This window comes from Hippoglossus hippoglossus, chromosome 19, assembly GCF_009819705.1.
Source record: "Hippoglossus hippoglossus isolate fHipHip1 chromosome 19, fHipHip1.pri, whole genome shotgun sequence".
Taxonomy (NCBI): domain Eukaryota; kingdom Metazoa; phylum Chordata; class Actinopteri; order Pleuronectiformes; family Pleuronectidae; genus Hippoglossus; species Hippoglossus hippoglossus.
In genome coordinates, this window is record NC_047169.1 from 7,674,208 (window position 1) to 7,698,520 (window position 24,313).

Genomic DNA, 24,313 nt, shown 5'->3' on the forward strand with positions numbered 1-24,313 from the left:
TTTTTTTTTAAAGCCAGGATTCATGGCTGTCTCAGTTTAGATCATTTCATGCGCTCGGGCTCTTTTGTTAAAAATGGTTTAAAAATGTGATTCCTTAATAAAATGGTACCACAGATGAGGAGCTTAGTTTTATTATATATTTTTTTGCCCCACAGCCAATACCCAACAACCTCATCGCTCCTCTGCCATTAACATTACATACCACCCCCATACAGGAGCGCCACATGCCTTCCACCGCTGCCCAATGTGTTCTGCAGCTCGACACTCAGAGGGAGCTTATTTATATGGGTCCCAGCCTCATCTTCCAAAATGAGAGACAGCCATTGTAATTGAATACTCAATAGGTGAGCCATTTAACAAAAGTGGAAATAGCATTCGGCTATGTATTAATGTGCTTTGCTGAGGTAAAAGGAGCCATCATCATTTCAATGCTCAAGCTGTTTTATAAGAGCATTTAGCCTGCCATCTCTCCAGGCCATGAGAGCAAAATGACACGGGTTTCTTCCTCCTCTGTACTTTGTGTCAATGTTCCTTGCCTAATATTTTGTGTGGTTATCTCACCTATTTTCCCATCCTCCCCTCAGCACCTCGCCGTGATCTAGGTGGAGGGATACAAGCAGCTCTGCAGAAGGTTATTGTCATGAAAAGCCCCTCAGGCATTTTGGCTTTCAGCCCTGTTTTTCTACATCTGCATGCAGTGTGTGTGCGTGAGTGTGTGTGTGTGTGTGTCTGTGGGGCGGCAGGGGCTCTAATGATTTTTCCAGGACAGGGTGAAGTGGGTGTACAAGAGTGTATATATATATGTGTGTGTGTTTATGTGGATGGAAAAACAGGCAGGCGGAGGAGATACATGGCCAATATGGCGTCATTTCTTAACATCTCTCCAGATTCGTCATTTGGCTTTGTTTGTTTGATAGACTGCTTGGAAGCCTTATCTCCGTGGTAAGGCCCCTAGCTGTTTATCGCCTCTGTGACGTGTGCGGGACTGTGGAAGTGCGTGCTCTCTGCTGCCAGTATGTGTGGGTGACGGCAAGTTCACTGAAGACCCCTTAGGGTATGAGGGGTGTTCTTGCAAAAAAAAAAAAGAAGAAGAAGGGATAGGAGAAAGAATTTCCCCTTGACAGCTCACCCACAGCGGACTCGAGATGTGCTTCTCAACTGTAGCTCGGGGAAAATATCCCGTCTCACTGCCTAAAACAAAGAGATGTGAGGGTTAGATTAGCGTATTACTGAAACAGCTTTCCTTTTAGGCTCCTCTCTCTCTCTCTGTCTCTCTCCTCCTGTCAGAGCTGTCTGCAGAGGACGGAGGGGGGAGAAAACATGAGACATTAACCTCCATGTGTTTATTCACAAGGCCCCACAGGCCAACTGGGAGGATGAACACAGAACCATCTCTAAAGCCGGCGAAGCGGAACAATCACAATGTGTCATTGGGAGAAAAGACATGAAGTATTAGCTGCTGCTCTCCTTTTGTGTCTTTCACAACTGAATTTTAATTGAATGTGCTATTTCTGTGATGAGTCACATGCCTTCCGTTCGGCACCGGAGTACGTCGACCTTCAGTGTGACGTACAGTCAGTGAGTTGTATGATGAGTCATGATGCACATGAGCTGTGATCATTTGCCGAATGCAAAAACTGCCTTGATTTATTCTTATTGCTTCTATTTGTTCTTACTCCTGGGTGGATACTAGGTCGGTGGTTGAAGACCCTGAGATCAGGACCCTCAGGTGGAACATGATTGAAAAAATCATCAAGAACATTTCTTTAATTTCTCTAATCGCTCTTGAGTTGTGGGACATATGCACCCAGGGGTCGCATGTAAACATTGCATTGCTTTAAAGTGAGGCAATGTAAATTCCAGTGTTGTATTTAAATTGGCTTGTGTCACCTAAACCACAACAGCAGTTCCCAACTAGTGTTCCCTCAGGGAACAGATTTTCCCAAAACATGGGAGTGATGGTCGACACCTCTGGAAGAAGTCAGGGATTGAACTTATTTCCAATGCTCTTAACCCCGTATTCTAATTTCATCATATCATCCCTCTTTTAATGAGCGAATCTTCACTCCGTGTCAGTGCGGCCATTCAGATCAGGTCCATAAACTTTGGATTTTCTAAGTTCGCACAAGCATTTCTTACAAAACAGTTTAGACAGACTTTAAACATAAGTCCTTGTATTGCCCTTTAATTTTAATTCAAAAATTATAAACAACAAGGCTACTGCAACGAAAATAATATGAAACGCAAAAAGGCTCTTAGAACTCGAAATAAGAAGGGTAGCAGCAAGAAAGGCAATTTTGCTGAAAATCAGCTTTTAAGATATATCAGAAATAATACAATGGCAGTTTAAAGATTATTCACCGCATCACATGTGAACAGGCCCGATGAAAACAACTGGTAAATACAGCAGCTGCTTTGACCCACATGATCATGACCTACTTAGAACCCATGCCCCACCACAACCCACCTGTTGGGAACCACTAAGTGATATCATCATCAAGCCGCGGGATGAGAACATTACACGGCTGAGCTGCAACTTCAGCATATAACTACAAATTTACTTTTGTGCAGGAGACACCAGGAAGTCTGGTGGTTGAGCCAGAGAACAAGTCTAGTGCTCGTGCATCAGAGGAAGCCTGAACCTCATGTGCCTGCATCTGACTAATGTGCCCAGTGAGCAGCTTTCATTGGAGTGAACAGGTCGCTACCTTTGAACACAATATCCAGTCATCCATGGCACCAGCAGGAAACTGCTAACAAGCCTCCTGATGAGGTGTTTACTCCCTGATTTATGTCAGTGATAAAACAATTGAAATGTTTGACATGTTAAAATGTAGCTGAGCAGGAACACAAGTAGTAAAACGTCTAAGTCAGTGAACTGACTCACGAATATAAATGTCCTCCTCAAGTTTCCTAAGGCATTAGCCAGCATTAGGGTGTGTTCTGTTTCTTTTAAATTGAATTTTTTCATTTGTGAGAGGACGACTGTGTTATTTCATCTATTTACACAGTCTCAATTCAAAGGACGACAAGCAAAAAGGCTGGCAACCAGCCCTCCATCACATAAAGTGTCTGTGCAAGACACTGCAACAGCCTTTTTCCTGTCGGTGTACAGGCAGAGTTCGGATCGAGCCCAGAAGAGAAACGATCTCTCCAACATTCCTCTGTTTTTCCTGGCCTGTCTGTTTGCGAGTCATGGTACTTTGGGAGCCAGCATGGCTCCACCAGAGGAGTCCGACTAACCACTGTAATTGTGCCGTGCCCAAGCCGCCTTCCCCAACCCTGGGACTGAACCATGAAATATTCGAAAATGCCGGGGTTAAGAGAGAGAGAGGGGAGGGGGGGGGGTCGTTGGCAGTGCAACATGAAATGCGAGACCATAGAGCATCTTTAACAAGGCGGCGGATAGAGAGCCAGCCAGCCAGTCGGGCAGCGAGGGCACACGGTGGAGTCCTCTGAAGGAGAATAATTATGGATGTAAGAGGAGATATTGCACTTGGAGTAGATCAATAGTGGCCACGTTCCGCTGGCGCTGAGGCCAGTGTATATCTGTCACGGCAGGAGAGAGAGCGCAGGATATCAGCTAGTTGCTGGAGGGACTCGGAGAAGTTTGAACCAGCGGGCTTCACAGATACCCTTACAACCCTCATGCCTGTCCTTCCCCCCAAATCACTGCTGCCTGGAGTTTGGCCGGTTGCCCCCTCTACACACACACACACACACACACACACACACACACACACACATTTCCAATCCTCTTATCCACACACAGTTGGCGGGAGGACTGGCCTTTGTCTACTTGTGATTGTATTCCCCCCATCCAGACTATACGGTCATGTTTTCCAGTATCAGTTGGAGGATCCCCTCATTCTCCTCACGGTAAAAAAAATCTGGAGAAGAAATTAAAAAGACACAATCAATAAACTTAATATACCCTCATGTAATACCAAATTAATTTCCCTCATTCCATTGATATATTGATATTGACGTATGGCCTTATTTTAGAAATGCTGGTTATCTGCCTGTTGCTCCCACTTGAACTGAATGCAATATTTATTCTTCTAATTTACTGTAAGTTTCTTTTTTGTAATCGCATCACGCCGGGCGCTTCCTTCCAGAGGTGCCATGTGGTTATTTTACCCTCCCAGCGACATCCATTACATTAGCTGTCTGCATTTAGTCTCCTCGTTGAAGGGCCTGCTGCCTTCCGTGCTGCTTTTCATCTGCTAAATGGCCATCTCATGCCACATCAACAGATAACACGTTGGACATCATCTCAATTTTTGTATGCACAATTTATTCAGACAAAGCTCTCATGTCCCCTGTGGACACAAATGGTTTGAATTATTCCGAGAGCTTTTTTTTTTTTTCTTCTTCCCTGGCTTTTTTTTTCATTGTCTGAAGCATGCGAGTCCCTCCAGAGCAGATCTTTGTTTCTCATTAGGAGGTAAATAGAGCGGGCCAAATGCTCATATGGTTATTATACACAGGAGGGCATGGTCACTGTTCTCAGCAGCTCGGAGCAGGGAGGGGAGGGGGGGGGGGGGGGGGGAAGCTGGTTTGCGTTCTTGACCTTTGTTTGCAACCGAATGCCTGTTGAATTTACTGGAAATTAAGCTGCAACGAGCTGCGAGGAAGGTGGGTTCAACCCTTTGCCAAAACTTTTTAACAGCCCGACTCTTCGACAAATCCAGAGTGAAATGTAAATGAAGGATCACAATCATCATCACTATTCACGGGGTCATATGTTTTGAAGCAAAGCACACAGAATAAAAACGGCTGCATACTTTGAATTATGCATGCATGTATTCATTCAAAACAGAAAGAGAAAAGCCATATTTGATTAAACAAACGTAACAGCAACACTGCAGAATAGTAAAAGCCATTATCAACAACCGACGGCTGTGCTTCACATACTGTATTTTCTCTATTATGTTAAAGGAGATGTATTGATCTTAATAATCTTAATATGGGTTATACAATTTTGCCTTTCCTCATTTGCTGTAGCTCCTCTTTTCAGTCAACATTTGATTTTAGCTCCTGTCACTTTACGGACCTCCTCCCAACAAAGTGACAAAGCTCCTTGTTTTGTTTTTTTTACTTGTGGCTTTTTAACTTTGCAGAACTTTCACATTCACAAAAAAAAACAATATACAACACTAGAGGAAAGAAAATCTGAAAAAGAACCATTTGTCTCCTTTAAATATTTGTGAGTAAATTAACAATCAAACTTAAAGTTAGAACAGAATCCGTTCGCTACAAATGAACAGTTAGAACTCAAAAGATATCTGAGTCTGTGTGGGCGTGTGTTGATCAGATTTGATTCATTTGCAACAATCAAAGAGCTCAGTTTGTTGTTGGATTTTTTTGTTTTGTTCCATTTCTTGCATGTGTGGAAAATAACCCGACATCACCTCTTTCTTCCCACTTAAAACCAGAGAGAAGAGCACATGCAAAATACAAACACATCCTCAATAAAAACATACTGGAAGACTCGTGTGAAAGAATTGGTATTGTTATAAATTTAGCAGAAAATAACGTCTTAAAGAGAATATCTTTTCAAGGCCGTCGGCAGCAGACTTGACTTGAGGGCGTTTGGACAACTGAAACTCAACAGCACCCTAATCTACTGGTTAAATCAAACACATTATTTCTGTCACTTCAAATTTAAAATACTTTAATTTATTGACCCTGACAATGTTCCCCAGAGAGCTGGAATCAAGATTTCAGTTCAGCTGCTTTCATATGCATGACAAAGAGAAACATCTTCTAACTGTGGAAGTACTTTGACCAAACAAGACAACCCAGACAATCAAGTAAAACTTACTGAAGCAAAAGTAAAACTTCACTTGAGAACAATGTGACTCAGTTGTGTTAGCAGGTCATATTTCCTCAAGTCAATTATTCAGGTAAGTTTTCACAGTCCCGAATATGGCAAACTATCCTAGAGAGGTTAAAGATATAATATGTAACGATTCATGATTAAAATGTCTAAAATCGACTTAACATATTATAACACGATTCGCGCCTGAGTCACGTCGGGTAAATCTTTTCATCTGCACTGGTGTTGAAGACGACAACTCCCATGATTCCACGCTGCTTCACGACGTCAACAAACTAGGTCTTTTGTTATTGTTGTGATTGTATGTTAAATCTGTCTAGAGCAAATCATTGTGATATAAGATGGAAATAAACCATTTTATGACACAAATCAATCTTGAATTTCTAAAATCCGTTAAGCTGAGTGGAATGAGAGTTATGAGTTACAAGTTAAAAGTTGCTTAATCCACCGAGTTTCTTTCATCCAGTGTGGTTCCTTGAGAGATTTCCAGTCTCTGGTTGTCTGACGCTGCTCGCTGACCCCTTGTTAGAGCCCAGAGGTGAGAGATGTGTGATAGAGGCTCTTAGTGCTGATAAGGCCATCAGTCTGATAACCGACTCCCCCCCCCCCCCCCCCCCCCCCCCCCAGTACAAAGCTGCTACTGCCGCTGCTCCGGCTTCTATTAGCCCCACCAGAGCGGCTGAACGCCTGCCTGCTCCCTCCTGCTCTATCTGAGGTTACATCCTGTGTTCTAAGCCCTTTTATGCAAACCCCGCGTTGCCTCGCTGAGATTGCTATCAGCCCAGATATTTATGTACTGCACATGTTTCCGATTGTTTAACCTTTGGACCCGTGCTGTAGGTGCTGCTGCCGTCCCCGTGGGCTTGCACAGAGCCCTCTCTCCTGCCCTTGTTGGCAGACGGAGTTAGATGAGAGCAGAGGCTGTTGCTGGAGGTGTGTAATGGATTGGCAGGAAAGGGCACTGCTGAAATTGGCGACATGAAAGCTCAGGTCAACCCTGCACTTGCTTTCAAGTTTGGACGAATCTCATCAAAATGGATTTAAAGGGAAACGTCAAACCAAAATATTTATTTTCCCTTCCTTCGGTTTGTTTTTTTTGTTGCACTTATTCAGAAGCCATTTTTTGTTTTGCAGGTATCTACAGCGATGAAATGGCATAATTTAACACCACTAACGCAGAGGAGTTTGCACAACCTGTATTGCTGTATAATAGCAATTAGATAAGACCTAAAAGTAATCAGTCGTTCAACTTAATGCCACTAATTCACGATCTCTGTCCAGAATTGATTGACAGAATCTGAATCAAGGACGATTCAGACTGTGCCGAGCCTGATTTCCAATCTGTTCCAAACTCCAGCTTTTCATGTGCTCCATCGCCGTGTCCCTTAAAGCACAACAGCTGCAGCGCTCAGAACAACTTAACAGCAGAATACCAAATGAACAGCAGGCAGCAGTTTTAACTAAAGCAGTGACAGCATCATTTTCCATCTACTTCAGTGGCGTTTTGCAGGTGAGCCCAAATCTCCAAAGTGTCGCTGTCAGTCGAAAAAAACTACAAATGAACTGAAATATTTTTTGTTTATGCTGAAGATGAAGAGAGGCTGTGGCACAACCCTCCCTGCAGAATCCACTGCGACACAAAACACAATAACGCTCAAAACTCAATATTATAAGAACACATTCAGACTGTGTTTTCTTAATGCAGATCCATTCCGCTAATATATTTAATGTAGTGTAAACGAAACAATTGACAACAAGTAATTTAATTAAACAGCAGTCGGCAGATACTCTGTAGTAAAGTCATCAGTCACTTCCCTCTCTCTAAGCAGATGTGACAGATGTGCAGTTTTACAGCGATGCATTATATAATGAACATAGCCTGAGGCGAGTAGAGATGTGACAGAAGTTTAAAATTAATACTAAAACTCCATCTCGGAACAATGCACCATCTGGCAGACAGTGGACAGAGTTGTGTAGAGGAGAGGTGGAAATAATGGAGTAATTTAAAACGAGCACACACACAATTGCTAGCAGGTGTTTTTTTATAAGTGTTTTGTTTACAACTCAGCTTCAAGACATTAGAGGAACGTTGATAGGACAACAAATTTTGAGGAAATGTATTTGGGAGTTGGAGGAAGCACTAGCGAGGAATCCAGCCTCACTGTCTGTGCGTGGCTGATGTAAATCTGTCAGGAACACAAAAGTGCAAAATAAAAAACGTACGTGCACATTAAAACTGTGCGATCAAGCCCTAATGTAAGAAAAATAACTGGGTAGACATGAAACATGGCACTTAATGGCTCGGTAAAAACCGAAGTGAAATGCCATCAGTTGTTGTTGAGTAAATTCCCAGAGGCAATATAAGCGACTGCTGCCTCTCTGGAGTGTGTTATTCCTGCGTGTGTGTGTTTACCCTCATGTTTGTGGCATGTCATGCTTGAGCAGGATTGCTACACTCTCCCGGGAGCTTTAGGAGGGCTCGGTACAGGTGATTTATTCCCCCCTAATCTGTCCTGCACTGTAGCAGGCGGCTGCCTTCCCTTCACCCAGCATGAGCGCGGCGCTATCACCATCACCATCGTATTGATAATCACCCGCGGTAGCTATCGGCCCTCATATCGTCGCGGTGGCAGCTTCCCGTTCTGTAGGGCCTGGACTCGTGGTGGGGGCCGATGTCGGGACATCCAGGAAGAGTCGCGTGTGTGTGACCCCCGAGGCCAAGTCAAGGGCACTGACAAATCCCCACTGACGCCATCGCCTCCATTAGATATTCATTCTCCATCCCTCCCACCCACCCACCTCTGTGTAATGTGCGCCGTTGTAATCTGGCTGGAAACGCTTGAGTTGAATGCCAGATGTTGTTTTTACTGGGCATTTATGAAAAGCTGTCTGACTCGCCTCAGTGATGTCATACGCACACGTGCAGGGAACAGTGAGGATGTCATATGCCGTTGTTCTATATGTCCATAAGTAGTGATAATTGGCTGAATTGCTTGAGATGTCACGAGCCAGTTCTCCGCTCCATTTAGTTTAAAAGGTTCCTACAGTAAGTGATTTGTCATTTCCAACTGATCCGTCCACATCTAATAATTTGTTCTCCCCTGGTTTGCACAGTTCAATGACTAAAGACATATTTTGTCCGACAGCGGAAGTCGGTCCTCCTCTAAAACTATTCTAGGCTGAAAACGCAGATGTCTTTGAAATGAGCTCTTATTAAAATACTCTGAAAGGAGGAAGAGAAACCGGGATAGTGTTGTAAATAACTTATCAGGGATATACTGTCCTATCACCCCCTCCCCAAGACACACACTCACACAATGTACCTTACAATACAATTCAATTTCTGCCTCGGCATCAGCTTCGGCTAACACGGTCAAGCAAATGCCCATTTTCTGAATGGCCTGGGGGAGTTACGCTTTTCAGCTTATCAACTTTTATTAACCTTAGCACTGAGGTTTGCTCTTTGATTTAGATTCTTTGGGAAACACTGAAATTGGATTTTTTTTTTCTTCTTCAACTCACTCCTGACATATGCTCAACAACTTCTTACACAGAGAAGAAGAGAAAAAAAAGTAAATTCTTCTTCTCCTTCGGTTTGTTACAGGTAATATTTAATCTTCAGAGCCGATAACTTCTCTCAATAATGCCTCTTATGAGATGTGGTAGCAAAGTGGACGGACCCATTGAGTCTGGAAGTTGCATATTTGAACGGCTTGTAAGCCAGGTACCGTATTTTCTCAGGAGATGGTAGAGACCAAAAACAGAGCTAAAAGAGAGTTAAAGGGATAGTTCACCCAAAAATGAAAATTCACTCATCTACTCGCCACTATGCATAGTGGCGAGTAGATGAGTGAATTTTCATGGCGATGGAGGCGTGGGTCAAGGGTTCGAATCCACAAAACACTTTGGGGGTTTCAGGGGTAAACAGCGTTGCAGCCAAATCAAGTACAATTGAAGTAACTTGTGAACACTTCTTCAAACATAAAAAAATCTCCCCCATTCTTTTCCTGTGGTGTCATCCAAGTGTCCATAAGCCCCAACATTCAAATTCAACTTGAAACGGCATCATTTATTCAATGTTTTTAGTCTAAATGTCCTCTGATATCCTCTTAGCAGGGAATTTTTATTTTCGGGTGAACTATCCCTTGAACATTGGACTTGCATTTTGTGTGTAGAAACTTGAGTCTAACTTGTGCTCATTGCTAAAAAAAAAGTGCACCATATGAATTTCTTTTGATAATTAGCTCATTAGCCTGTTCACTGGGCTCCCAAGTGGCCAATCAGAATCGTAGAATCATAAAAATTGACCCATTATCTGAAAGGGAAGTGAGTCAAAGTGTCGGGTTTTGTGTAGTTAGTTTAATTTATATCTTCTGCTGCCATTAGCACAACCATCCACCTGATTTTAGGCTTTTTCAGAGTTGTGGTTGAGTTCATTCCTTCCTAATCTTGTGCATTTTGGCTTGTTATCATTTCACTTCAACACAGTTTCTCATGAGCCTCATTTCCACTGGTTATAAACCACTAGCACCCACCAACATCTGTCTTTTGTCTGGGTACAATCAGGGAATTTGACTCAGGAGTGATTGGCAGTAATGGAAACATGACACCCCGCAAACCTCTGATGCTGCACTTATTTCAGCGCAGCGTCATGACACACGTCGAGCGTTTGTGTAATTATTGTTTTTTATCATCTTGGGAACAACGTGAAAGGGCAGTTTATTTTTTTGTGCGAACCTTTAATGCAAGACAGTGAGGTGAGAGAGCTTCTCAGTTTCCAGCGTGTCTGTGACGTCAAACATGACTCAGCCAGGAAAAAATAACAGAAAAGACGAACCTCCTCGTGGTAATGGAAAAACAAACTGTTGGTGTAAAAGAGGTAATAGTCTGTACTGAAGATTTAACTGGATCCGTTTTGTTTCTACCCAAGCCTCAGAAGTGCCCCAACCACAAGTCACCTTACATAATTCATGAGAAAATGTGGGTAGGGGCCTTTTCCTCCACAACCCTGAATACTTTGCTCCTCTGTATATGAGAAGGTATTAGTCCATCAGAGTCCATCCAGCATGAATAAGTTCACACAGAGTAACCTCACACTGTGGCAGAGTGTCTGTAAACCAGGCCTGCTCGTCTCCTGTCACTTACAGCGTCGAGGAAAAACAGAGTGTGAAGCTTTGAAAACTGCCCTTTGCATGAAGTGTGTATTTCCGCTTTCATTTTGCTTGGCAAAAAAAAAATTTGTAGACTCACCACCCCCTCCTCCTCCCGACTGGGCTCTGGATTATTAGCTTAAGCTCTCTAAAAATATCCCTTTGACTGTTTAAGCCTCTGACAGCAGTAACATCTCACACATTCTGATAGCTTTATACTAACTATGGCTGCAGAGGGCTCATGCACTCAGCCCACCTTGTTATCTTTTACCTTGTTTGCCCGAGGAGGAGGAGGAGGAGGAAAAGGAGGAGGAGGTGGAGAACTTACTGGCCCCCGAAATCTGCAACAGTCCTCTCACTCCTTTTGAGAATCGCACTCCGAGTGGCTCATCAGAGTCGAGCGTGCAATCACTGCGATCTCGGAACAAACGAGAAGCGTTTTTTTTTTTTTTTTTTAGCACGAGAGGATTTTGCCCAGATGTCACTCGAAGCACTCGTCATTGTTGCGACAGCTGTAGGAGCACATGGGCCATCATTTGAAAACCGTCACACCACAACATACCAAACCGGCACGCGTCAAAATGTGGAACATACACAGCCGGAAACATAAGATATTTGAATATTAATGCCGTAAGCCCCTTAAGGAATAGTGACGTTTATTGCCATTCATTCCACTTTTATTGGCCCGCTTGTGTAGCCCCAGTAATTGCATATTTACAGCCATGCAGCATTTATCACACCAATACATTAGTTTTAGCTGAGTTTATGCTACCAAATATTTTTGATGTTGGCATTCGTAACAGCTCATAGAAATTAATAATTTCCCAAAAGGGATTACACTGTACACATGTGGCTCATAGACTCCGCTTCAATTATCTTTTCTTCTAACACCCACTCTCTCTTGAAAAGCTTTTCTCACAAATATTATAGCCGCTAACTAGAGAGAGAGACACTCGACAGCGCCGTGGTTATTCCAGCTTTCATTCACGTGTCTCTTTTTAAATGTTTTGAGATGAAATATCATTGTTTTGACAAGACGTTCTCCGAGCTGCTCGTGTCCCCCCCCCCCTGCGAGATGCCTCGTGCTCGCTCTGTGACGGAACGTTCCTGGGGAGAAAAGTCAATAAGTGGTTGTAAATAAATGAAAACAAATGGGAGACCTCAGCCCTCGATAGATTGAAGAGGCGACTCACCTTTACTCATTATACAACTGCTTCTTGACTACAGAGGCTAATTGACTAGCCTCTCAGACCCTGCCTGTGTTGAAGGAGAGAGATAGGGGGGGGGGGGTGATGAATTGACATATTGCTGGCGCTGTGATGTTGATCCAAGCCAGAGAGCGGTGAGGCTTCCCTCCAGGGACCAGTAACCTTATTGTTCCATGTCATCTCCTCCCCTTCTGTTTGAGGACCAGGTTGTCAACCTCTCCCCAAGGTCACGCAAACACCGGGCCCCCCTCTGCAGATAATTGGATTATTTAGAATCATAGCATCAACTCATTGCCCCGTCTGGGGTCAAAAGTGAATTTAGTGCAGGAGGTTGTCTGTTGTGATATGTGGCATCATTCTGAGCTGACAAGCAACAGCTTCTGTCATCGGGTAAAGGATCACACCAGTGGCTGTGTGTGTTTTGGACTCTTTACAGTAAATCAGATACTTGGACATCACAGCTGACCACATTTCAAGCTATGCTGGCGAGCATAACATCGCAGACAATAACTCTTTAGTCAGTGTTATTTTTATTCATTTCTGCATGAGATAAAAATCAGTTGAAACATGCTAAACATTCTCAAGTAGATTTAAATGTATGCAATATAATTTTTTTATGTTTTTCAAGTCAATCAATGTTTTTTTTTTATTGATTTCCGAACTAGATGAGGCACCTCACCTGTCCAGTGACCGCCTCTCGCCCATTGTCAGCTGGGATATGGATAGATTCAAATTTACAAATGCATTCTCTATAGTTTTTCTACCAGGCACCCATTGGTTTCCATTTCTGTCATTACAGTTGACTCTTGTCAAGTCTGCATGATGTTTTGTTCAATTATTGATGCATGGAAATGTAGATGGATTTGAAAAGTGTTTCTCGTCCCGTTAATTATGTGGTGACCCCACAGATCTATCTGTGACTTCCTGGGGGGGGTCCTGACCCTGTGATGACTGATAACCAAGTGCAGCAGCTTGCACCTAGTTTAAAGAGTCAATGGCGAAAAACTCCCCAAACTATACAACATGAATTTGGATTGGTCAACTCCAGTTCACGTTCAGTAGTTTGCCATACATACAAGGCGATACATGTAAACCAGTGGCTGCCTGAAATGCTTGAGAAAATTCAAATCTCCAGCCTGTGCAGCAAAAAATGTCATGGTTCATTATTTGTAGTAAAGAAGGAAAAACTTTACACCTGTTGAGAGACTAAAGCATCATAGAGTAGGTGCTAAATGCCGGCAGTGATGGGGATTCCCACATTCCTGCACATGTTCACGGTTTCAATGGTGGTTTCGTGGCCGGAGGCTGACGCGGTGTTATCTAATGCTGCGGTGGTAAAACGAGATGAAGTGGGGCAGTAGATTAAATGGGTGGGCTGCCTGCCTATTAAATCAAGAGTTGGCGGCGCAACAGTAACTCGGGTTTCTTATTGTCAAGTGACACATGTGAGGAGAGATGGCTCTACCTTCACGTCTGGAGTGTGACATTCTGCTCCGTTTGTGACTCTGTAATTAACTGCTCATTTGTGTGTGTGTGTGTTTTTTTATCTTTTCTAGGAGGCGGCCACGTTTGCCAAAGAGCTGGGCTTTGAGGTGAGTTGACCAGCAATTGCACACTAAACAGATCCTAAAGGTTTATTTTTGCTGATAATGAAGTTCTTTTTGGACAGTGATTGATGTGCTATTATACTCTCCAGGCCTTGCAGCAGTTGCTATGGAAACCTGGCAGTCGTCATGGTTTCTTTGTTCAGCCAGCTCTCTGTTATGACGCACTCTGCTAGGTCTGCACCCAACATCGCCTACAGATGTTATTTATTGAATTTTGAAAAGCCTCTTGGGAAGCTGAGAAGTTGGGCATGGTTTCAAGCCTTTCTCTCTGCAGGCTCGGGGCTCATCAGGTTGCCTGGTTAAAAAGCCTCCTCATTATCTTCATTTCACTCAGGGATGATACTGTATGTCCTCCCTTCACTGCCGTAGCGTTACACCACACTGAACCACGCCGTCGTCTTTTAATAACCCAACTACAGCCACCTGTGGTTTTTAAATTGTGGAAATGAAAATTACAGTGCTTGTTACCCCACAGAATGTACACTATGTGTTTTAACGTGGCGCTGCCTCTTAAGTGTAAAATGAATGTTCCCTTTTAGTCTATTTTTTGCGTGTGTTTTGCATATTCCTCTCACTGCTATTTGAATGTGAAATCAAAAACACAAATAGCCGGTGTGTGTGTGTGCGTGTGTGTGTTGGTTTTTCGAAACGGGCTCAGGTATTTTAAGTGCCTCCTCTCTTTCAAAGGTAGAGCTCGCCTTGAATGTGGCTCTGCTCCGTGTGAATAATTGTCATCCAGAATCACTAACGGTGTGATCAACGTGACTGGAATGAAAATGCGATCTCGACGGCAGTGACAGGTTTAAGAGCGGAGAAGGGATGAGGGCAGGATGAGGGGTGTGGGGGGGTGGGGTGGGGGGGGGGGGGTGGGGGGGGGGGGGGGGGGGGGGGGGCAGTGAGAAGGGGGGGGCTCACATGGAGAAAAAAGAAATACACAAAGGCCAGTGTAGACACTCTCCTACTACTTACAATTCTTTGACATTTTCCATGTCAACCTGATTTGCCAGAACACTCTGTAAAATTGCATCGGATGAATGTGATTTCTCAGATAACATCAGTGTGCTGCACTGTACTTTCTGCATTTCTAGACGGCTGCAGTTCAAAGAGGTTTTCTTCACAGTCGTCTCTGGTGTTTTTTTTCGTCTTTTTTTTTGTTTCGTCTTCTCACTTTCTGATTTCGCTTGCATCCTACGAGCTGACCCACATATTTCACTTGTACACCGACAAGGATTGGAAAATATCACCATGTATGCACTATGCAGGACCCTCTAGTCTGAAACAGCAAATGACAGAAACGTTGTGAGAGGAAATTTGTAATATGCATATAGAATAGTTCTGGAGGATGTGAGTGAAATAAGGATTATTTTTCCAAACCAGATATTCACCACATAGCATCAAAGATCATCAGCTCGTCATCAGCTTCATTAAATTTCTGGAGCTCTCAGTGTTTCCCATGGCTTTCATCAGCAGAGGAAACTTGCTCCGTTGTCACAGAGAGTGTTAAAGGATGATCTTGTGACATTCGACACATCCAACAACCTGCTATCACGTGAATAGAATTATGTCCATCTCCATGACAACTGAGCAAATGGCATGCGAGACATGGCTGAAGGCTCCTGAAAATTTACAGTACAGGCATATTTTGCTCGATCATATTCCTTTTCTTTACCTTACATTAAACACACAAGTCCACATTTGTACAATAGAGAATGACTCTTTTTTTACGTATAATTTTGTAACTTGATGACACGGTTTAATCTTATCATCAATAATGTGATTTTATTACAAGTCAATAAACAAAAATGCATCTAGTTTTCGTGCAGAAAGGGTATATTTAGATTTTATTACATTTGCAGTCAGAAACCTAAGTGTCTCTGTAGCCTGGTGCAGTTTGACTCTTTCAATACCAGTGAGTATCATTTAAATTCAGTAACAGTCCTGTTAATTGGTCAGTGTGGCCCCTTGGAGGGGTATTATGATTGGATATTGATATAGTCGCGCGCCGCTTGTCAATATCCAACCGCAGAAACACTGCATGATGCACTTTGAACGTATTCTAAACACTGTTATCATCACATTATGGATGACCAACAAAAATGACAGGAGCACGACTTCAGTGTAAACGTGAGATGAAAAGCTCGTCCCCTCCAAAACAGCAATCAGCAGATCTGAACACACTCGGCTGATTGTGATCTGTTTCCTTTAAATGCTCAAAGAAACTATCTGCGTCGCAGCTCTAATTGAATCTCTCCCAGGCACTGTTTTCTCAAGCAGCCTGCAGTGGAGACAATCAGTTTCTCACCGGCTTCAACACAGAAACACAATTTAACACCCTTGTAAAGCTTTCACATTTCACGGTTTGTTGATTTATGTCTGATCAGTCGCCTCGCAATCATAAATATTGCCATTTGTCAGCAGTAAACCGAATTGACCATATCATTTGTCAATTCATTTGTTTTGCACTCGCACTGTACGTAATTTTTTCGGCTTTGTTTTGCCTAATAGGAGGTCGTCAGGTAGTTATTTCTGCCTGGAAAGAAGAAGGGAAGGGGTTTGCCTGTGTGTGATTGTGTGTGTAGCTGCTCAAAAGCCACCACCACCTCTGGCCCTCAGAACCTTTTAGCTCCTAAACCTTCGCCGAGCGGCTTTTTTTATGTCAGCGAACATAAAACCAAAGGGTGACAATGTGCCGAAGCCTTGTGTGGTTTTGTACTCAGTGTCTGGAGGAGTGCTTGTGGTTACATCCAGTCACAGTGACAAATTGCCTTTTTATTTTTTTCTTTCGCTGTCGCTTGCTAACAGCCTCTGTATTAACCTCACCATTAGCACTTACTTAGAGTGTTACACCCATTTTTCCTTGGCCCAGGGTCTCCCCGGACCTCTCAGGGCTGATTAAAGGACGTTTGGGAAGCATTTAGAGGTGTAAAAGCTCATTGGTTTGAGTGAGCCAGTGTGGCTGGTGGTGCGGGCCCGGTGCATATCTCTCTGATTACTCCCATAGCCACAGTATTTGCTCACCCTGAAGGCGCTTGAGCGTTAGCTTTGATACAGATGCTCGACCCCTTAATGCTAGCTCCTCAGTGTGCTGTAGTACAGAAAGGCAGAGTCCACCCCACTGCGAGATGGCGATAAAGACATTCCACCTGCTCATAGTACATCATGATGAGTTAATAATAAAGTAGCCCTGACAGGTGTGGGTTTTTTTATCCCTCTCATGATCAAAGGGAAGCACTCCGGAGAGTTCTGTCGTCTCCAGGCGAGAATATCCACTCTGTGCAGATGCTGAGGAGAAATGGCCTGTTTCAGGAAGAGAATGATACAGTACACGCACCACATATCCCCCCAGCTCGCCGAAGTAGGTTTATCTGACAACAGCCCATCTCCGCACGCTTGTTTTCATCTCACTTAGGCAATATGACATTCAAATATTTTTCGCAGTCCGCCTGTTACTGCGTGGAAGCATCATCGAGCGCTTCTATTGATCTCTCCTCAAAAACGGTTTCATAACACATCTGGTTTCATTATCGCTTGATCCGTCTGCCGGGATTGGAAAAATCTGACCCCTCTCGGCCACACTTGTGATCTTTCATTAAACTCCTCAGACATGATGCATTCGTCCGACTTCACATACTCACCCTGTTTTTTTGCAGACAGATGACATTGCAGAGATCGCCAAGAAGACCCAAAACCTCCCCAAGGCCAATGGGAAGAGGCAGCGAGTGGTGGTCTTCACTCAGGGCAAGGACGACACTGTCGCGACTGTTGGTAGGCCAATTTTTGTTTCCTGCGTTTGTTGATTTATCTAAATATATTTTCACTTAAGTACGACTTGAAGCCATCCCAAATATGTCCCCCTTCTGGACGCCCTTCAGTTAAAGCTCTTGTATCTCCATACTGCAGAACGCAGCTTTAAATAGATGCCCGATCGCTGACTGAAGAGAGCCGAACGCTATCAGTAATTTCTTTGAAGTTAACCTCCAATATTGACACCAGATGTTAAAAAAAAAAAAAAAAGAATGCTTGCAGTACATTCTGTCATTTCAGAACATAAAAGAAGTGTGGGGGATGCAGAGAGCAGGCATTGATTTGTGAAGTACTTCTAACTTTGTCTTGGACAGACTCCAGGCCAGTCCTCAGCAATTTTTAATGCTTCAGCTCTTACATCCTGCCCCTTTTTCTTTCTGCAAAATGCTGGCACAGTGACCTTGGGGAGGGGTGACAACATCCCTCTTCAAATCAGCCCAATTTCCTCTGATACCAGGCAGATTTGTTGGTGGGACATTAAAGGGCCGAGTGTCATCGAAACCGAGCGGATGTTGCAGTTTTGAGCCTTGTGGGCAGAGATGATGGTTTGTGATGGGAGCGTTTGCCTTTGTTTGGAGCCACAGGGTGTCTCTCCTCGTTGCCCTTGCAGTTCAGACTAGTTGTGCGCGGGGAGAGATGGCCTCAGGTAAAGACTCCAACATATCAGTCATCGCTGGGAACTGCAGAGGCACAGCTACAGCAGGGCTGTCGGCACTGCAGGGCGCAGGTCCTCACGTGTGTCCAGTGGCTTCAGTTTCATCCTGCTGGCGGCTGTATTTATGAGCTCAAGCTGTGTGCAGTGTGTCAGTGATGACACTGTACAACAGTCAATTAGTAATTGTGTCATTTCTGTATTCTCTATTGTGATTATTTTATCATCTGTAAGCTGTGCTGCCGTTTTGGCCGGGACTCTGAAGAGAAGAGCTCGGTGTAATGAAGGATAAAGTGGGAGTGATGTGAATGAATACTCCCACTTTTTGGGAGTATTCAGTATTAACAGTGGATAAAATAACATGGCGTGATGGGGATACTTGTAATGATGACCTGAGTTATTACACGACTCTGCAGAATTCAGCTGAGAAAGAGCTCGGTTTAATTGGTTGAAACTTTTTCACTCTTTAAAGTCCAGATCAACGACAGAATTACTTATTAGAAAATCTAAGCAATGTTCAATTGAGGCGGCTGTGTTCCACTTTTAAGAGCAACACACACCGGCCGTCTCGTGTAGCATCGCACCGCTGCACACAGCACTCAGTGGACACACTGTACTTACACAAGTAGTCATGATATACTGGATTTCTGGAAGAAAAAAAAATATTAACTTCATTTCTTCTTTATCTTTATGCAGCAACACTCATCACGAGCGTAATGAATGTCTGTGCGTTGGCTTCCAATAGACAAGAATAAGTTTAGTTGTTCTAATGCACATCATATGCTGCGTGTGTGTGCAGCTCTTTATGCACAACATCAAACAAAACTCTTCAAGCTTGTCAAACTAAGGCTGACTTTCTCAGAACCACTCAATCAAACAACAGCATTATGTGGAATTGCAGTTTGATGTGATAATACCGTCACGTGAGATCCATGTGAAAGTCGTTAAATGATGTATGTAGCATTTGTTTTAATCGGACATGCTCATTTGAAGTTTCATTATGAAAGTGGAAGTAAATCTCCCTTCATAGGACTTTGAAAAGAAATCTTTACAGTTAAAACCGAACAGGAATCCATCCATCGTGCCAGAGGTGATGGATAATTCTCGCCTGCTGCTCTCATTGCTCCTGCATGAAGACTGAGCCGTGTGCCGCGCTGAACTTTATATAAAATGCATGATGAATGCAGGTGGGATGAAAGACAATGTGTTTCAGATGTCATCTACAAAGGCAAACATGATAAATGTCATTGACTGAGCTATCATTACAGTGGAGCAGTTACAGTAGTAGGTGTGGCGGAATCCGTGTGTGCGTGTATGTGTGCGAACGTCGGCGTTCATGCCAGCCAAATAAATGTCAATGTAAAAAGAGAATTAAAGATTTTCATTTCCCAGAGGCGGCGCTCTAATAAACTTGATCTCTCATTTTGTTTGCAATTTGTCCTCCTGTCAGGATTTGATCATTTGCCAGCCTCTGCATGTCATGTTAAACCATTTTATAGTGATTAAGGAGGGGAGGACGCCTTCCCCTGTGGTATAATTCTCCAAAAAGAGATGTCAATTTGTTATTGTTCTTCTTTTTTATCCTGCTGCCCTTCGTTTGAAAGCTTTCATCGCAGCACTGCTTCAAATGGGCCTTTTTAAGAGCTGGGAGCAGGGGGGAAATGGCCCTTTATTTAGCTGCCACTGACACTGCTGAACTACGCCGGGCTTTTGCTTATACACCCATTAAAGCAGTAATTAAGATCATTGTGCCCTGAACCTTAACGGTGAGGGAATCTAATGAACGATCATTCAGCGGGGGTTACCGCTCTAATCGCTGATAAGGACTTGATAAAGCCTGACTCGGCTTCTCGGCGAGTTTTAGGGCTCTCAAAGGGACGAGGCAGGCAGATTTCAACTGTGGAAAAAACGGCCCTGATCTATACGTGTTAATAAAATGAAGTAGTGAATACTGCCTACAAGACAAAATGGCTTTTACTTTCTATAAGGTGGGTCATTTGTCATTCCCGCCAAAGTTAGATTAGACGTTGCGGAATTATTTTAAACTCTACTTGAAGAATATTTAATAGTGTCTTTAAAAAGCAGGATGTTTATGTTCTGCACCTCGTAATAGACAAAGTCAATTAACAGCCCGTGCTATGAGAAAGACTTTTTTTTTTTTTTTTCTTGGCAACTCACGCTGAAGTGTTTTCTTTCATGTCTCTGCGAGGATGTTGGTTGGCGATGATCTTTTGCCTGTGGTTACAGTAATTACAGGCATATGTAATTTTTTTTCTCTAACTCGATCGTGAACAAAGATTGCTGGTTATGATAGGGAAACAGATTGAATGTCAACTCGCTCCTAACCTGTTGCGTATGCCAAGACAGCGGTAACGTTTTCCTCTCCGAGGCTCAGAGTTTGGCTGAAGCGCAAAAGGAAGAGTTCCAGCAGAAGAAGTACTCTCAGGCAAGTTTCTCACAAAAAGACTTTCAACTTAAACTCTGTTGAGTTCTTCAACTCGTGCCTTTCAGCAGAAAACATGTCTCTTGTATTAGAGCCACTTGGCAACTCTGGATTTGAAACGACGTATTTAATTGTTTCACATGTGTGTAGATGATAAAGTGAGACAAGATCAAAGTTAATTTTTATGACCTGCCAACTATTTGATCCACCTGTTTTCTGTCAAGGCAACAATATCGCACGCTGGAAAACCTCCAAGCAAAGCTTCTAATAATTTAAGACTCAAAACAACGCTCCCCATGCTCGTTCTCCAGTGGAGCCGAGGTCATCTTATCTGCATGTACACTTGCTTTTAGTAAAAAAAGAGCATTTTTCTCAGTCAGCGCTGGGCTGTGAATTGGCATTGTTAAAAAGAGAAGTCAATAATAAAGCACTTAATTGATACTCATTTCAAAGAGATGCCTGTTGAAAGAATTCTGTAAGTTTAATCACCACAGTTCAAGAGTTTTAATGAGGGAATTATGAGGAGTGAATTAACAAAAGCACACAATTATAGCTTTTACTACAAGGAACTATTTTCAGTGTTATTTCTCCTTTTGTTGCAGGTTACCTGTCAAAGCCCAGCCACACACACACACACATCCCACATATTCACCACCGCATCACTTATTTCACCAAATTCAAGCAACCCATGTTTTATTGATTGAAAATAATCTCATTAGAATGAAATGTGAGACAAGTTCAGCAAAGTGATGTTTTCAGACGTTCCACAAGCCAGTAACAACAGTCAGTGTTTTTGGCAGGAGGTTGTTTTTTTTTCTTCCTTTTTTGCCATTTTCCATGGCGGATTTTCACCAATGAGATCTTTGTTACAGATGGCTGGAGAACAGTTGGGCTGTAACTTGAGTTAACATGTCAGTCAAATTTAATAATTTGCATCACCGAGGCTATGAGAACTTTTCCCCAGCAGCGGAGAACAAACTTTAAATGCGATAATAGAAGCAAGAGGGATGTGGGTTGTCTATTGTGCCATGTTTCTAGAAACAAGAGAAACTGTGTGTGCCATAACCAGCGTCATGGAGCCCACAGTGAAGTGATCCGTCAGGAATGTAAAGTTCAAATGCAAACAATATGTTCACATCTACGTGTTTTACAAACAACGCAAAGGATTTTTAAAAACATCTCTGCTCTCATATTCATGAAACACCAACATATCAAGCTGCGAGCCGACATGGATAAAAGAGCTTTTTGTGATTTGAGCCAAAATGAACACAACAGCTTTATATGAATTAAAACTGTGACCGTAATCGGGGGTGTAAGATGTGTGTAACAGTTTTTGCAGAATTTTTTTGTGCTACATAAAATTGAATAAAATCAGCCTTTGAGTTTTAGAAGTTAGCATTCATTTTTGCTAAATGCTAATGTCAGCACGCTAACATGCTAACCATGGCAATGCTAGCATGTTGATGTTCAGGTTTATTATTAAATATGTCCATCATCAAAGTTTAGCATATTAGCACAGTAGTGGAAATTAGCCAGTTAGCTAATTAGAATGTTTTTCTGTTTTTTTTAACCTTATGATGATGCTAGATGATACATCCTCTGGAAACCATGCACGTCTGTAAAAACAAACAAGGGGGTGGACATACAATACAGTTGACGAGGTTGCAAACTATCTTACTAATAAGACCTGACGGGCCCCTCGCTGGAATTTGTTTTCACTACTTTTAAACATATTTACACATTTACTGATTAGTTCAGTTTGATTTATTTGCTGAATTTATTTGAATCTGTGCTGAACAAGTGCAGCAGCTTCGGTCATTTAAATCATCCGGTTTTACAGCCGCAAAGTGCAACCACATCTAATGACTCGCGTTTCTTAACTACGGAACAACTGACAAAACGGAATTTATTATTAGCACATTGCTCATGTGCGGTTAATCATTTCAAGAGGGAGGAGGATTCTCAAGCTTCATCTGTGGCATTAATTAAGCAAAGTCGTTATGCTACTAATTAGCTGATCCTAAAAGGATTCTTGTCTTATTGTAATTTATTATCAAAGTGACAGTCAGCTGCTTTCCTTATAAAGAGAAAATGTGTCTTTATGAAAACACAATCCACCTCGTTATCCTGTGCATCTCCGGTACCTGACCTGTAATAAATTCCCATTTGACTCTGTGTGATGTCATTTAACACAAGTGGATGTGGTTTGTCTCACAGTCGGCGTGTTGCGGTAATTTCCTTGACATCAGGTGTCGACCACATGCTCGGCTGCAGGTTGTGTATCTTTTGCCCTGTGAGCCAAGGACAGAAATGTATTCAAAAATTGATAAGGTGTCTGCAGCTCAGATATTCTGTGAGCCATTGTTAGATTAGCGGGGAGCCTCATTAGACAACTTTTTTGCGTCTCTCTCCCCCCCCCCCCCGCCTCATGTTCCCCTTAAACTCCCAACCTTTTTCACCATTAAGAGCTCTGTCAGCCTCCCTGTGTTCCTTTTATCCACATGTCAGTCTTTTGTCTCCTGCACCTTTTTGAAGGTTCACGTCGGCACCAGAGCCTGGGATTGTTTGAAGCTCGCGTGTGTGGTTTAGATTGTTCTGACATAAGTTGCTGATTTAATGTCACTCTACACCTCTAGACTTTGTCATCTGGTAGATTTTCTGTTTCTCCCCCCCCCCCTCCTTACAACTGGAAATCTCTTTGAAGTGCATATGCTACTGATAATTGAAGCAGTATAATCCACTGGAGATAATAAGAAACCCTCATTTGATGGATTCCGTTTTGAACTGGAATGATTCACAGTAACTGCTCTTGCATTGTTTTTAATTTTTCAGAGTGCTCACCTAAAAGCTTTCGAGATGTTGATGATTATTGTTTGATCATCTGTTACTTGTGGCACATTTGTTCAAAGCAGCTACAGCATGTTGCATTGGTTTATTTATGCCCCATAAGGGTTTTAAGTCTGATTTACATGCAGTCATTTGTGCCGAAACAATACTTGAACAATTCATTTGTCCATCAGAAATAATTTTAATTTCCAGTCAAACACAAGCCAAACATTCATGGATTGTAGCTTCTCAAATGCTTAAATTTGACGTATTCCTGTTTGAAAATGAAATATACCACAAGTCCAACTAATTAAACAATTCAAAGACGTCACTTTGAGCTCAGATAACCTCTGATCTGCTTGATTCCCAATTTATTAAATAATAACCATAAAACTACAAGCTTTTGCATCGATGCTATGCTAGCTAGTCTGTGTGGATATATAATATGCAGCATTTTTTAGCTTAATGTTAACTCCAGCATGCTAACCACATGTAATGAAGGTACACGCTTGCTATTGGTTATCTTAGCTTAGCCTCTTGTTCATGTAGGAGTTGCTACATGATAACATTTGCTAAATAGCAGTTATTACATTTATTATTGTGAAGGGGACAATTTGTACCAAAATGTATTGCGATCCATAGTCACGTTCCCAGCAAATATTTAGCTTTGTTGACTGTAATTTATATTTATTTTCCTTGATGAGCTCCTGAACTCTTACTCAACACCACCTCCATATTTTACCCTTGTTGTGTGAGTCATAATCTTCCATTTAACACATTA

The 24,313-nt window shown here is 42.6% G+C and overlaps 1 protein-coding gene across 2 annotated transcripts in view; it reads left to right on the forward strand.

Moving 5' to 3' along the window:
* The window catches only part of adkb (adenosine kinase b), a 100,884-nt gene that overhangs the window by 75,599 nt on the left and 972 nt on the right, over window positions 1-24,313 (forward strand). For both annotated transcript variants that reach the window (XM_034570276.1, XM_034570275.1), the window contains exons 8-9: window positions 13,757-13,792; window positions 17,458-17,572. In XM_034570276.1, the coding sequence (XP_034426167.1) occupies window positions 13,757-13,792; window positions 17,458-17,572 (151 nt within the window). The remainder of the gene's footprint in view (window positions 1-13,756; window positions 13,793-17,457; window positions 17,573-24,313) is intronic.